General features: G+C 36.8%; 1 protein-coding gene across 3 annotated transcripts in view; it reads right to left on the bottom strand.

The window, feature by feature from the left end:
- The window catches only part of BIRC6 (baculoviral IAP repeat containing 6), a 174208-nt gene that overhangs the window by 80488 nt on the left and 76491 nt on the right, over positions 1–17229 (bottom strand). For all 3 annotated transcript variants that reach the window (XM_058834201.1, XM_058834202.1, XM_058834203.1), the window contains 10 exons: positions 16718–16828; positions 14028–14161; positions 12987–13114; positions 10610–11172; positions 7487–7662; positions 6842–6938; positions 6470–6664; positions 4351–4551; positions 3456–3735; positions 1115–1371 (listed from right to left, as the gene is read on the bottom strand). In XM_058834201.1, the coding sequence (XP_058690184.1) occupies positions 1115–1371; positions 3456–3735; positions 4351–4551; positions 6470–6664; positions 6842–6938; positions 7487–7662; positions 10610–11172; positions 12987–13114; positions 14028–14161; positions 16718–16828 (2142 nt within the window). The remainder of the gene's footprint in view (positions 1–1114; positions 1372–3455; positions 3736–4350; positions 4552–6469; positions 6665–6841; positions 6939–7486; positions 7663–10609; positions 11173–12986; positions 13115–14027; positions 14162–16717; positions 16829–17229) is intronic.

Below are 17229 nucleotides of genomic sequence, written 5' to 3' on the forward strand. Positions count from 1 at the left end.
CAAAAAAAAAGGGAAGGGGAAATAACAGAAGTACTTACATACGTATTTTTTTCAAGTGTACTAATGACATTATTACAGAATTGCAATATTAACATTGAATTAAGTTTTCTCATTAACATAAGGATGAAATTCCTATATACACCACTGTCTCAAAACTGTGCATTTTGTATGTCCAATGTTCAGCCTTACTACGAAAGGAAAAGCCATTACAACATTTAGCAGGTACAGGACTTAGAGGTTTACATGGTAGGGATTCCTTCAACATATTCCAAAACCACATGACTAATTCCAACAGAGCTATCAAATCTCTTGCATCACAGAAGCACTTTTTTCAAAATGAAAGCTTATTTAAGTCCAATTTCCATCAATGGGATTACAGCTGAAGATTTCCACAGATTATTTCCTGCTCAGCTTCGCCTCACTGTGTTCAACCTCTGCCCTGTGAGAAAGTACTCTCCTATCTAACAACAGTCTGCACTGAAACACTAAGTCAAGGCAAAAGAAGTCATGGAAGCCATTTTAAGAGTTTTTTCTGTTAGCAGCCTCAAAACAGGAAAAATTTGATTTGTTTTTTTTTCATTTAGAAGGTACAAAACAGCAAAGTGGTATTAAACCATTTTGTATAAATACAAAACCCCCAGTGCACTAACAGAACAGCTTCTGCAAAATTTCACTGTGGGACACAGAATGTAGTTGTATCTTTTTTACGTACCTCCACACACAAATATTTTCAATGCTTACTGTCCTATAGACTACTGCTGCCCAAATTCTGCTGCATTAGTTTTCCTTAGCAGTACTTGTGGCAGTGGTCTTTATTTTAAAATATCTGGACACAGTATCTAAAGTAAGAGGCATTTAGGATGCACTGTGCATCCTACTCTGTCTTCAAAACACCCATCTAATCATGAAAAATCAAACCCTGGTTGCACTGCTTTACTGTGGTAGGACTACCCACATACAAAGACTGTGATACTTGGAAGCCCAACAAAGCACAATGGCAAGTTCTGGCAACCCAGGTTCAGAATCAGAAAGCAACATGCAAATAGACTGTATTTGTACTTTTATACAAGCCATGTTTTTAGGCACCAACTGAGAAGAAATACACTGCACTTACCTGCAGGATCACTCCCTGATGCTGAGCAGTTTCTTAGAAGAATGTCAATCAATTTTAGGCCAATTCTTGTGGACTGAAGCCCAATTTTCACAAGCACTGCCTCAATGTTTGGAGAATGCATCCCACAGTAAGGGGACATTAGTAAAGCAGCACATGTCTGCAACAGATTAGCAGTGGGTGCTGCAGCACTAGCCATCATTCCTTCCAAATCACTTATGTGAGTGAGGCAGTGGTGCAATAATCTTAACCATCCAATACTGAAAAGAAAAACAGAAAAATGAGCTAAAGTATTATTTTATTGTATTATTTTTTATCTGTAGCACAACCACCTGTATTAGATTACAGAACAAGTACTGCAGAAAACTTCTGTGACATGATCAAACATCATCTGAGCAAAGCAAATCACTGAATTTAAGACCACAATGATTTATACATTAGTAATGCTGTTGCAATCATTGGATTAAGGTTGTAAGAAAGGCAGGGTGTGTGGGCAGAAAGTGTTAAGAGCCTGCAAGTATTATTATTAAAGTTTTTCAAGATTTCTTGATTTACGTATTTCCTCCAACAGGAAGAAAGGCTTCCCTGTTGAGGGAAGGAGGAATGGGAAGTTGTTTATATACAGGGATGGGTGTGGGGTGGGTTTGGGTTTTATTGATTGTTGGTTTTTTGTTGGTTTTTTTTTTTTTCTTTTGTTGGGTTTTATTTGCTTGTGTGTATGTATTTTTTACATCAAAAGGAGTGAAGGTGCAACAGTAGTTGGCATTGAAATTATATAGCTGCACAACTTCCCTGACATAACAAACTTTTAGGATCATACACATTTACAACAAACTACAGCATACCTTAGGGAACTTGATTTAAAATGCATATATAAAAAGCACATCAATTAAAAATGCGTTAGCTACTACATTTCCCTCATCTCTTGCATTCTTTGTCCAAATCATTCAGAAGTCCTTTTAATAACAAATCCTGAGAAATAAATCTATTGTAATCTAATCAATTTGGAAATACATAAATTAGATTTTATTTATAAAATACACCACAATACTATCTAAACTAGCATCATGAACAAGATGGCAACCTAAGCTGTGTGTGAAATTAATGGAATCTTTCACTGACAAGTTCTAAACTGGCAATTTGTTTCCACAACTAACCTTAACCACAGTTTAAAAAAATATAAACTTTATTATAGATCTTAAATTAGGATCAAAAGTTTATTTTAGGAATCATTTACCCCTAAATAAATTGGATTCATCAATTACAGGAGAGTAAGTTCTCTGTCTAAAACAAAATTTATGCACGTTTATTGTATATGTTTCACATTACTATCATTGTTTTGAGATATCTGTAGCATTAAGCTGAAACCTACAATAAAACATTTCAAGAAATGAGGAACATACACTCATCTTCTTTCTTTAGATACTGACTGTTCTTGTGTCACTTTATTATAACCTTTTCTGAAGCAACAATATAATATAATTTGGCTATAATGATTTTCTCCACTGCTACTTAAGCGCAAAGACCAATTTCAGTTATACAGCTTTTAATAATTATACACAGAGTATTTATGTTCTCTAAATTTACTTATACTCTCAACATTTTTCCCTGCAAAAGAAAGGTTTTTAAGACTTTCCCATGCTCTCTTCAAATTTATAGACATTAAGGCTCAAAGATGAAATATTTAAAATTAACGAGTTTTTACAATTTAGTAAGCTAAATTTAAAAACCAGGAAATCTCAAAAATCCATCCAGTAAATTAAATTCCAAGTTGAAAAACTCTGACATTTTAGAAAATTCCTTATGTGTTTATTTATTTTTATTTTTAAAATGAGTAAGAGACTCAAAATGCCACCTAACCAAATAAATGCTTTTGAACAGAAATCTTGCTGATACGCCAGAATCATAACAACATTCAGCTCCTATTTCTGAAATGTTTGCAAACAGCAATATTAGATATGACTTCCGCAAAACATTCTGTTGTTCTATTTCTACTCCTGCTTCAATACTTACGTAACTCTGTTGACTTCTGTAAGGATAAGAAATCTTTTGCACTCCATTTTTTTGACAATTGCCTACCCATTAAAAACACAAAATGCAACTCTGAATCCTTTCCTGTGCTTTGTATTTGCTGGCCATTGCAGGGAGGAAACATTCCCTTTTACATTTGCAGACTGAGCATGCTACTAAAGAAGGCAGAATGCTTATATTTCCCTTTTTATTGGAAAAAGAAAGAGGACGAGTTTGCTACTGAAAGATCTGACTCAGAGGAAAAAACACCATAAAAAACTCGAACCCTAAACCATGAACTGGCACAAACTGTCCCCTGACACTGAAACCTTACCTGGTTTTGGAGACCTGGTCCTCAGAGGGAAGGAAGGGATTATTGACAGTGGCAGAAGAGGTGTTTCCGAAGGCAGTGAGGCCTAACAGTTTGATCTGAGAGAGGCCCAAGGTACTGGCATCCCGAGGACGATGGAGACGAAGGCAGACAGCTGAGGCAACTTCAGCTTTTACCAGCTGGATTTTTATATAGGTGAGACCACTCGTGATAACAGGAGTTGACAATGGTAACATATTGACACCATCTGCACTTATTTCAACAGACACTGATGAAGGGCAAGCTACAGAGTGAGATAAGAAGGTTTAACACTATTTTAAAATCTGTATCAGTTTGTCTTCATCATGGATACATGGTCAACACTTAAAATTTAGAGAACAAAATGACTGAAATAATCTCAGGCAGACACTACTACAGAACTGCAGCTGGAGAACTTGACCTGGAAGACGGTACATGCTAAAAAGCACAAACGTTTTAAATATGGTATATATCGTTTATTTCAAAGACTCCAGATGAAGAAAAGTCCTATCACTGAAAACAGTTTCCCTATCAGGGCTACAACAATAAGAGCTGAAAATCTCATGCTTTTTCCCAACTACCATACGAAAGCATTTTGCCTGAAGACCCTTGACCAAAATCACTTTCTCACTGGGAAAAGTATTGATAAGTATGACAAAGTTTTTTTACATATTTAACATGAATGCCACATGACATCTACTATGTTAAAAGATGAGCAGCAGCAGGGCCTTCCATTCTTAAGGAATTTGCAAGCTTTTCAAACTTGTTTTACAGGCATTACTCAAACAACCTCCCAGCTGAAGTTCCTCTAATGATACTCTGTATTGTACCCCAACCTTCAAATTTTTGAACTGGCATCAACATCAATGAATATACTTACTTGCCAGAGAGGCCAGGTGAGGCTGGATGTGGATCTCCTTGAGCAGCACAGCTGCAGGAAGGTGAATCGTGAGGTCACACCAAGCTTCCTCTGGTAAAAATATGTATGACCATGCAGCAGACCGAGCTCGTCTGTGGGGAGGAGTAGCCTGCAGCAGCACCTCAGCAGGCTGGGCAGTGGGGCTGCTTGAGGTGATTGAACCTTCAAAACAGCACCATTAGCATTGATTATTAATGTTTACTAATAAAACCCAGATTAATTTACAACCTGAACTGTGGAAAAACACCTTTTCTTTTCTGTCTCACCTCTTTTATTTTATCAGTAATATCGCATGTTTAATGCTCCCTGCCCAGTTACTTTTCTTTTACTCTGACACTGTTTTAAATAGGCAGTTTACATATCCACATGCATATGTATGTCCTTGAAATCTGCTAGGGGGCAACTGCTACCAAAATTCTAAACTTACTCTCAAGAGTACATGACAAAAACAAACTAAATAGAAAGGTGCAGGTTGAATGGCATGCTTAGAACTTAAACTCAGTTAATTCACAGTTAACACACTTTAAATACTAAAATAACATAAATTACTTTAAATCCAACTTCTACAGCCCTTTTTCTTTAGAAAGGTTTCACATGAAAACCCTTTTCTAAAAAAGACATTAGAATAAAAAAACTAACGACAGGTGCTGTTTCTTTTTCTACTTCTAGCATAAGTTAATAATGAAGAAGGAAGTTGTAGGCTGTCTTCTTTAACAAGTTATAGGGCATAACAAGACCAGATTTGAGCTGTTCCAAACTACAGGTACTTGTGGTGTTATACTGTAAAGTAGCTATAGCCTGACCCCACAACTAAATGTCTAGCAGTAGCTGGACATTTTAATTTTGATAAACTTTCATCCAAAATGAATTTAGCTCATCTCAGAAAATAACCCAGTGATAAGAATCAGAATGTACTACAGAGACTACTAAATGATGGGAATTAGAATGTACTAAGCGAGGGCAACCAGAAGGTTAATTTCAAAAGCACACTCCTAATTGAAAGTTAAATATTAAGAGAGATGCCCTCATTGCAGAACATCAAGAACTGTAGCACTTTGTAATCTGGAAGATAAGGTAGGAAAGAACCTACCACCACATACGCTTAGCATTTTTACTATTTAGAGTAATAAAGAATGAACATTTGCAGGATTCCTAAATTTACAATTTAGAAATTTGTGAAGAGCAAAGTAGATTTCCAGTGGTGCCTATTCTGCCAAATAAACCGCTTTTTACTGTTTTTTGTAATGCCATTGTTTTTGATACTCTTAAATTTGAATCACAGGACTGAATACATTCCTTTCTCATTCAATAATCTCTGCAGATATTTCAAAATTAATCCCCTCTTGTCAGTGAGACAAACTGTATGAATACATTCAAGGGCCACACCAGGCTAGTGGGCAGTGACAGAAAATATAGACGCTAGTACGGAAAAGGAAAGCCTTTTTAAGATATTACAGTACCACTACCTAACAGTACCACTACCTCTTAACACACACACATTTTAGTCAACTGGCAGGCATTGTATTGATATCAAAACAGCATTGCAATTCCAATAAACTCTCATGCAGGCAACATGAGAGCAGTCAGAAGCAGACATGAGAGCACCATCAGCAATATCAGCCTTATGCTCCAGCTTATCCTGGTCTGCTCTGCAGAGCTCAGGCTCATTCTCTGTCATCCCACCATGCCATTTAACTCCACCATGACAATTAACTCCATCAAAATTGATGTGCTTAAAAAGACGTTACTGAGTCTTAGTGTGTCTAAGGCAGATGGCAGGCTAGAATCAGGCATCCCCTGACCTAGGGGAGGAGAAAGGGGCTCACCTTTGATGCACGACCTCATCAGACACAGATCACTCCCTCTCCTCTTCTCTCCTGTTCACGTGAGGTCATATTACCTGTGGTGGAGGGGTCTGACCTCATCCCTCAACATTACCTTGAAACACCAGCAACCCCTCTGATTAGAAGATTTAGTAGTATTGGAAAATTGGACACCACTGTATTACTTTCTGTTAAGAACTCGATATACATTCAAATAACTAGGAGACACTAATCTAAGAGAAGGAAGCATTACTCACCCAAAGGTGCAAAATTGTGAATTCCTTCTGCATTATCAGGCTCAGAAGCGAGAACTCTGGCTTTCAAACTGCTATCTGTCGCTTTGGTGGGACCAGAATCCAGGAATTTCATAATAGTTGAAACCATGCTTCTTGCTGTGTTAACAATAGCTCTTGTGCTTGTTACCATGTTGTTACAGATAAGTTGAACACCACCTGTGTATAATGTGGGTAGAGAGAAAAAAATATTGCTCAGAAACACGCAATAGATTCCACATAAACAAAGGCCTATTTAGTAAATTGGCCCATGCAGACACATATGTATTCTTTAAGTGCCAAAAAAATTGAAACCTAACTTTTTATTTGATGTGTCTGAAAAATAGACATTCTTACCCATATCATGGAAAGCCTTCAGTGCCTCACTTGTATCCAACACTCGTAAAATGAACCAGAGAAGTGGCTCAGATAACTGACATGTGGCAAGAGAACCCTAGAAGAAATCAATTCAGAAATACAAGGTTTCATACAAAAGTAGTACAGTAGAAATTCAAATAACAGCTCTCAGCCTCCCCTTTCAGTAGGCAAAACTACCAGGGAAGAAACGCCAGCACAGCTGACCTCTCTGCCACCATATACAATACCATGTTCCACATGGTTAAATTCCTTACAGAGGAAAAGTTTTTGGGGTATGGAAAAGCTCAAATACAGGGGGTGAGCATCTTCAGGGAAATAAGAGTACTAAGCATTAAAATAGCCACAATAAATGTGCTTCTCACTTGCACATAATAAAATATCTGTCCCATCTTCAAGCCTTTAGTCAGGAACATAAACAGGAATGTCAATATGTTCTTAGAGAAAACTCTCTCTCTCCCTCTACCATGTGCGACAGAGAGAGGCTTCCTAACTTCAGTACCTAAATGAAGCAAGGTTGTAAAAAATGTTAACATTTCTTTTACATAGCAATACTTTTGTTTTCTGACCTTATTACTGATTTCAGAATCAACTACCTTGAAGCACATCAAGCCTAAGGGAACTTACCTGCCTTCCCATGTACCCACATGCCATGTAGGTAAGAATAGGCTGAAGCATCACTTGAACTGTTGTTGCTTTCTTACTAAGTGTTGTCAGGATAGTGAACAACCCATCTCCAACTGATATTGCATCTAAGCCACCATGAAAGTTCTCATGTTTAGTCAGATGTAAGCCACTTGCACCTGAATGAAAACAGACAGTTCAAAGATCACAAACTGAGACCTAACAAACCATTAACAGCACATAAGAGGACTCAAGAATATTCAAATATTCACATGGATTTTACAAAGTACAAATGGACCAGTTTTCAGGATCACAGGACTTAAAATTAGTGTTCCCAGATATATATGAATAGGAAGACTTTACCCAGGTAGTCAAGAAATTTAAATCAAATCACACCATAAAAATGAGCGTAATTAGTGAAGGAAATAGGGTAACTACAAGGATTGGAATCACTCCTAGCTAGAAGCAAATGACATTTAAGATTTTTTTCAGATAATCATGAAGTGCCCTTGTGCTGCCAAAAACCTCCCCAAACATTTAACACACATATTTCTATCAGAAATACCTCTCCTGGAATTCTGCTTCTCACTATTAAAGCTCAGGATTTATTCATGACAATTTTCTGACTAAAAATTATCAGCAATACTGACTACACATTGCTGAGATTACAGACAGAAAACAAAATAATAGTCTTGCCATGGAAGAGATTACTTCCATAAATTCAACTGTCCTACAAATCATATGACTTTGATCTGGAAGAACTGTTAAAAGTGATCTTAGATTTTTGAGATCAACCATAGAGTAATCCCATTCCATTTAGAGAAATAGAAGTTGTACTAACAAATACTAATATTGGTGTGCTCAAGTGAGCTTTGGAGCATGCCTCAATGAAACATTTTGGTATGAGAACTGCCAGGTGTAGTACTTTGGCTGCCTTTAAACTGTCAAGAGAGCAAATACTGATAAGCAGTGCATGCAGAGCAACAAATAAAGCAACCCTAAGACCTAGCCTCTGTCCAGTCTAGGAGAGTTAAATGGAACAAAGAGAGAGCTGAAGTCGAGGAAGCTGGCTTTGCTGTGAGGGAGTACCTTCAGATGAGGACAAGATAGGACAGGAGGTGAATACTGTTATTTGTATAATTTTCACAGTTTGTCAGTTAGAAAGCATAAAACCATAATGAAACACACAATGGTCATAAAAAGAAAAACAGAAAGAAAAATGTTTAAAGTTCATGTGACAAGTGAATTTTACAATGACAAGGGTCATCCTGGATCCTGACCAACTGGCTTGCCAGATTGCAGTAAATTAACACTGTTACATAAATTCTGACACCAGAGCCACTGCCTATCAGTAACATTGGCAGACATCTTCTTGCTTACCTATCCTGGTAACACCTTTCCATTCTGCATTAGTTATTACATGTTTACTACTATATGCTGATAACTGATTTCTGAATCCTGTGTAACCCTGGCTGTAGTCTTGCAAAATGTTTTGTTCACAGAAATTGTCTGGAGAGAGCTTAATGTAGTTAGTTTCTCATGAAGGAACTAAACTCACAATTAATAGCTATGTTACATCTTCCCAAAATACAATGGACAGATTATTTTCAATAACCTGTATTTAAAACCCTTTGGAAGAACAATCCACTGAAGGGATCAGCTGGCCCAGAACCCTAATTTCAATGAAAAACAGTTTGAAAAAACTATCTTTCCAAACTGTCCTTAAAAAATGCAAAACAACTGCTGGACAAAAATCAGTGGTTTAGAAAGACATCAAAGTTGAAGAGAAGAATATCTGAATTTCAGTACAAAGGAACACATACTCAGAACAAACCACCATTCCCAGAACAACATACTTTCAGTGTTCATAGTGTATTTGCAATATGACATCAACTACCCAAAGTGACGAAGGAGATCCTCTGGAATTAATGTCAGGGTGGTTCTAACAGCACAATCCAGGCTTGTCAAACCCTGCCTCATGTTTAATTTGACTACTAGAGATAGCTAACTTTTCCTCAACTGCTTCCATGCTGAAATAAATCACTGGTCTCATATTCATGGGGGCTTGCTGAACAAGTAACTGTTTCCTGATAATAGCATTGGTTAAGTGTTGTATCTGCTTAAAAGAGGCAGCATAGAAAAGGAGAGAGCAATTTGCTTCAAAGCAAGAGAATCAATATAAGAAGAACAAAATTTTACAACTATTACACCTGAAATTGAGTGCAGGTCTTTGTCTGTCCTCCTGCAAAGTATTTTGCACATGCAGAAATCCACTGGTATTTCAGCCAGTGGTTTAACTTGTGCAAATAAATTCTATGCTACCATCACAGCACACAAGTAAGTCACAAACACAGGTAGTTTCTCTGAGAAAATGCATCTCAGATGAATGTCTGACAAACAGCAGCTTTGCTGTCTAAGCATCACTAGTTCATAGCAGGAAAATCCCACCCACAAAATACGGCTGCAACACATGGAACATGATGTTAATGCAACGTCCGCTAAAACAGAGGAAAATTTAGGTATTCTATAAAAGGGACATAATTATAATTTGTATTTTCCAAAAGTGATTTTAAAAAAGGAAAATCCTCCAATACATAGCAAAAAACTTAGGTAACGTGTCTTGTACAAACTGAAGACTCATCCTAATTCATGCATAGTGGCATGTGATGGCCACGGACTGAAATACAGGAAATTCCACTTAAACATAAGAAAAAGAATGATTGAATGTTATAACAGGCTGACCATAGTTGTGGAGTTCCCACCCCTGAGGAATTAAAAACCCAGCTGAACCAAGGTACTGAGCAACCCGCTCTCAACTGAGGCAGGCTCAGAGTTTGTGCAGGAAGGCTGGACTAGACCATCTCCAGAGGTCCCGTAACGTTAGGCATTCTGAGATTCAGCAAATTCAAATGCCAAACACATTCCTGTTTGGTTTCAACTACTGTCCCCCACCTCCTGTCAGGGTTTTTTTCATGCATCTGTTCCCCCTTACCTTTTTCTCTGTCTCTTTATTCCGGTCATTTCTGTAACACATTCTTTCACATCTACACCCAGCTTATGAGATTGCATAAGTTTTAAATGTTTCACCACCCAAAAGACCTCCCATGTTACTCAGAAAACACCTACCAATAATCATTGCCATGGCGCTGCTGTTACACTGGCCAAGTGCAGACAAAATCTGGCTCATAATTTGTTGGTTGGCCAACACCAAGTCGGCCACATATGCAGTTGATCCTTGAGTATTAGGGTTGCTTCCATTGCCATCTTTGCCTCCTGAAACCTTTTCCTCATCAGACACACTGTCTGTAGTACTGCTTGCCACTGGAACACGGGCACTGTATTCTCGGTTACTGGAAAGTGGCAGTTGAACTAAAATGTTTATCAGCTTTAATAAATCAAACATGAGTTGATCCCTTGTCATTTCTCCACAAACTGCTTTGGCATCACCTGGACGGATAATATTGGCAAAAAGTCCTCCAAAACATGCTCTAGCACCCACAGAGCTGTCTGAGCCACTGCGAGACATTACTTTGTCTGAACATGTAATGTAATGATGCACAAGAAAGGTTATGGACTCAATTACTGCAGAAATAGTGCTAACTGATACAACTTCAAAATTCTGTTCCAGGGTGAATTCCAAGAGTTTCACTTGAGCATCCAATGGTCCCTGGCCTGTCTGGAAAGCACCCCTGAAAGAAAAAAAAAAAAAAAAAAGAGAGGAAATAAAAAAGAAGAAAGAGATATTACAAGTTATACAGGTTTGGCTTGGCTGTTTGAGTGCGGTCTTTTCCCTTGATTTTTAAAAATCAAAAAGCATACCAGAGTTTTGATAAATAGAAATCCAGCTATTTTCAGAAATGCACGTAGCAAAATTTAATTTTTCACCCACATGAAGCTTCTGCAATTTTTTAATAAACTGGTCATTAAACATCTTGCAGAACCTGCTCATGCCACCACCTTCCTGATACCACTAAGGACTAAGAGGTTAACTTTGAAAAAGGCTAGAATTCATCCTTTTTTTGTTTTTGCAATTCAGTTAATTTTGTAGGTAAAGACTATATATCTATATATATATCTATATATATCTATATATATATAGATATATAGATTTATATAGACTGAACATTCCTTTTCAGTTCTTGGTGAAAAGTTAACTACTTTTCTAAGAAAATCTCATGGAAAGCAGTCAGATAATACTTCAATATCATGAAGATTATTTAGTTACTAACTCCCCACCTAGAGATAAAAAGAATGGTAAGGTTTTACCTTACCTGAAAAAAATATTTGGAATTTAATAATTCTAACAGCAAAATACTGCTTTTCTTTACAATTAATACTATGATCACACATAGTACAGTTCAGTAATTATATGTGTTCTTAGGAATAACAACCTAAATCCCTTTCTGGTGCTTTGCTTCCATTTCACAGCATTTCACAAAAAAACCCAATCATGTTTCAAAAACTACCCTTTCAGTGGTCTCATTAGCTTATTTTAAACAAAGCTGGCATGCAGACGCACACTCCAAGATTCACTGTGAATTAATGTCTTTATTGTATTATGACATATCTCACAGAAATCACTGATCATCAATATAACCTGGTAAACACCACTCCAATAATTTAAGTTACAAAGGCAAAATCTCTTGGAGAAGGCAGAAACCATTTTCTGTAAGATTAAAGAATAGATAACACCAAAGTGCCACCTACTGGGAACCCAGAACTGAGGAAGCTCATCCCTAATTTTATGAAGCCTTTGTCTGGAGATGAGCAAAACATAAATACCAGAAAAAAATGCTTCCTAGTGTACCTTAGACTAAACAATTGCCATATTTTCAGTGTACCACTGGAAACAGAGTCTTGTGCCCTTTGGCCTTGCCTTGAGAAAACAGAACTGTGAAAGACTAGCCATCGGCTCTTATCTCTCTCCTGGCCAGAGGCACTTCTCTACACTAGTGGGCATCAATAGGCCCCAGGAGAGTGGAACAAAGGATGTTTTCCATTGTCATGTGGAGAGAAAAAAGCCACCAAAGATAGTGATAAAAATGCATATTGCATAAATAGAATTATGCAATCTCATAATTCATCCTACCATGTGAAAAAAGCCATCTGTACTATTTTCACAATCTATGAATAATTGCTGGAATCTTTCATTAATTCAATCCTCTCAGAATACTTTTTTTAATAGGTAAACTCATCAACAGTGTCCTTACTTTAGGGAATTACTTCAACAAGGTTTACATCTTAGCTTTAAATAAAATCAGTCAAAAATTTTAGTGTGTCTTTTGACAGTCCCTCACAGAGACAGCTGTCTGTGAATTCCCCTTCCCATGTGCCAGGAGCAGCCCAGATCCTGCTGGTAATGCTGCAGCAACAAAGACAATTTCCACTATCATGTAACTTGATAGGTATGACAAGGCACATACACATCTGAGTCGTGATACACAATCACACAAATTTTAAAGAAAAATGAGAGTATGAAAGAAAACAAAAATGTAAGATATACCTCTCTGTTGAAAGTATATGTATTAATTTCAATAAAAATTCACTGAACATCTGAGGACAAGTTGAAGAAAGGTGCACTTGTAATCGAGTAAGAAATTCTTGCATAGCTTGTGTTGCTGTTGGCCCAACCTAGAAGAAAAGACATTTTAGGAAGTATTACATATAACTGAAATGCCTTCAGGAACATTAACATCTTCTAAGATAAGGAAAGTATTGCATAGTAACTTGCTTTCTGAAATTTTTTACAGCAATAATCTGTATCCATTTATATTATGTGTTTTTCTATTATTAATTTTAATAATATTTTAATAATTAATTGATAATTATTTCTATTATCATAAGTCAAAAGCAAGAAACTCAATTTTTTCTCTAAGACTTGTTTTTCATCTTGAGACTCTCTTTTCAGTAATGCAAACTATATTCCATACAGAATCCACTTCTGAGCTAATCTGAATGTTCTTTCACAAACTACATACTTAAGTGAGTACTTTAATGACACTGTGCAGTGTTAAAGTTCTGGAAATGACTATGTATTTTCTTGAAAATTTGCTGGAAAAAAAACCTCTGGAACTACCAGGGCTTTTTTTAAAACACTATTCGTAGATATTTCAAAGATTGAAAAAAGCAAGAAAACATTAACTGAAATTAGGAGGCAGTAGACACCAAATGAATTCAGATACAGGCAGAAATTGAAAGTATAATTTTAAATTCAGGAATTTTTAAATATTAAAACTTAATCTTCATTGGCATTTTTATCCCAACCCAACAAGATTTTGGGAAAGTAACTGAATGGAACACTCCATTCACATATGGCATCTTCTCACTGTGTCCACAAGTCTCCAGAGAGTTGTGAAAACATACCAGCATTACGGAGAGCATATTAACAACATGAACCTCCCTATGGCTGCTCATCAGAACCAGCTAAGACTCTAACTAGAAGAAGAAACAAGGATATAATACATTATGAATGAGCATATATTTCTGTCAAGTGTCTTGGAATCCTATTACAGAATGTTTTTCTCTTATTTTAATTGCTCATTACCTGTGGACTGTGTTGATTTGTTCCATGAGGGTTAGTGCCAGAAAGAAATTTCACCAACACATGAATTAGGTTGGGATCTGACACCAACAATTGGGCAGTACTTTCCTGAGCTCCAATGGCACTGCTTGGACCAGCTTAAAAATAAAGACATAAAATTACATGTGTAATCTTAAACATTAAGCATAAATCAAATACTTATTGTGCAAATCCCTTATATTTATTTCATGATGTGGAAATATTGTTATCTAAATCAGCTACCAAAACCTTCTTATTCTGGACTACAATTCCAAGTTTTCCAGTAAGTACAGATACAAAGCCCCAAAACCATCCAATCAGTGTTCCAAGCTTGCTAAGGCAATATTCCTGAAAATAGAGATTAATTTTGTAGGTGCAATACATACAGTCGTTTTTGATTTGTCTCTCTTTGTTAGTCCAACGCTTCAGTAAGGTTCAAATGCATCTTTTAATTTGCGAGACAAAGTATTCTATTACCTTGTAAACAATCACAGTACTTTTGTTCTTGGCACATGCAAAGACTTCTCAGAATAAAACTGTAGGGAGCTTAACAGATAAGAACTCTGAAGACTGGAATTTGAATTAAAATACACCCTTCAAATCAAACAAATAAGTGATCAAACAAATGAGCTTTACTGAATGTGAAGTCTTATTCTTGCAGTAGTAGTATACTGACTCAGTTCAAAACACTGAATAAGGCATGATATGAAACAGATCCTGCAAAAGTGGGACAATGCTTTTTGATAGATGCCATCATGCCAATGTTCTCCCTTTCACAACTGGCACAGGTGTACAGCTCCTCCCTGGGGGAGTTATAGAGACATTCACACGTAAGCCTGAAGGTGTTCATCGCTTCTGATAAGGTGTAACTGATTCAACTACACTGATTTTAACACGACCACCTCATGTCTTAGGTGGTGTCAAACCATCAAAGACCCCCAAAGTGCCCCCAGACTCATTTATGGGGCCTTCCACCATAAGACTGTGCATGATCTCATGCTGCATCAGACAGTGCAGAACTCTCCCCCAGTGGGGGTACCTGGGCATTCCCACCTGAACTTGAATGTGTATTAACCCATTGAGCTCTATTTCCTAGGCTTCCCCCACTCTGGATGGATCAAAACTGTGACCATCAACTCCATCAATGAATCTCTAAATTGCAACAATCAAATCTTGTCTCTGGATCCACAGGTGGCGATATCTTTCCTCCCCCCAATCTGCTCTTACCCTTTCTTTTATTCCTTTATATGTTTTCCTAAGTGATATCTTTATACTTCTGGTTTCATTTTTACAGATAATAACCATAACAGCTACATACCTCCTCTTCATTACAACCAATTTTTTCTAAAAATAAACCTTCCATATAGGTTTATTTTAGATACATATCTATAGCTCTCTCTCTCACTCTGTGTATATATATACATATATATAAATGAACACTGATCACTCAGTAGTGTTATTTCACTCTAATCCACCCCAAGGGATCAATTAACAAGAACTTGTGACCCAGCCTTTTAGGGACACATCATGACACTTGCATCTCCAACCCTTCCCAACACAACTCCAACTCACAAGCCTACATACAAAAAATGCACAACCACATTCATATGCTCAAGTTCCTGCCATGAACCATAGGGGTTGCTTCCAAGGAGGTTTTTATTCACCTACTGATCTCAGGCAACTACCAAAGAAACTCCTGCAAACATGCAGCTGCCTGTCAGTGTCAGAGAAGAACACTGAGCCTCGTAACACTTGCAAGACATTCACATATGACCCCAGTGATGCACACTACATAAATTTTGGAAATTTTTGCCAGTCTACTGATACAAACTGAAGAGTTGACAGTCCATGTGCTTGTTAACTGAAAGCAGTTATACCAGAAATTAGGCCATGTTCTATTCTCAAATACTAAGAGTAAGAGTGAAGTCTAAGTTTGTGCATAACAGGTCTCTTTCATTAGTTTTTTGCAGCTCTACTTCACCTGACAGCAAAAATTTCAGATTTTTGTGAGACTGATATCTAAATAACATCACAGAAAGGGGACAGAAAGTAAAAATTTTAAGAACAAAGTGCATCTGAAAGTCAATGATTGGAAATGGCAAATACAAAAAAAAAAGATTCATAAGCAGCTTTTAAAAACTACTTCCTTTAATTTCTATCAGTCTTGTGGCAAAATCTCATTCACAAAGTGAGATTATTTCTAGTGTGAGATCTACTGGTATGCATAGGGAAATTAAATGGCTGGATTTCTATTTTAGTAGATTCAGCTGCTAGGGGATTATTTTCAGATAGCTTAATCTAGCCAGTGACTGGTACCTGCATATTTACAAAAATATTCCTACTCTGTCAGAAAAGTCTCATTCATAGTAATTTAATCATTCATCTCTGCTGCTTCTCATACTACAAAACTAATTCCCAAGGATCATTAGCTAGTCCTAAAATGTTGTTTTGGAAGACAATGATGACTTACTTACAATGACATTTTCTTTTACCATAAGGGTTTCTATTTCCCATGGTACAAGCAATTCAAGAAGCTCACTCTTGAAAAGGCGAGAGTTAATGGAGAACAAAAGTATATATATTACAAAAGGAATATTCTGGAAGTCTTTTGATGGAATCAACACTCACTTGTACATCATTAAAACTGTCAACATAAGAAAACTAACCAAACTTACCATTAAGCTGCATATTTGTCATGAGCGTTAGGCTGTGAAGCACAAGGCACCATGTCCGGAGTAAAGTATTAGGATACCATGCCAGAACTGACAGGAAGCTAGTTACTGAAGCTGTCAAGAAACAGTTTTTTCCAAGTTTTAATCTTCAAGGTTTCAATACATTTCTATTTTTTACTGTGAGGTGCTATGCTGATTATTGTTATTAATATTATTGTTCCTTGCATTCATTTCATTTTGCCAACCACTGTTGCAGGAAATTAGGAAAAGAAACCTCACCAATACTTCACAGAACCTTCTACAGTGTGCAGAGTCCCTGACATCTCAAAGAAAACGATGCAAAGAAACTGGTTTCAAATGTTCTCATCTAAGTCAGGTTCATTATATCAGGCATTAACATTTTGGATAATCACCACAAGATAGAACAGACTTTCTTAATTATATAGTACAACATATTGCAAGAAAAAAACATTCAGCATGTCTTTGTATTAGATTAGTAGTTAACAGTAATGGAG

This window comes from Poecile atricapillus, chromosome 3, assembly GCF_030490865.1.
Source record: "Poecile atricapillus isolate bPoeAtr1 chromosome 3, bPoeAtr1.hap1, whole genome shotgun sequence".
Classification (NCBI taxonomy): Eukaryota; Metazoa; Chordata; class Aves; order Passeriformes; family Paridae; genus Poecile; species Poecile atricapillus.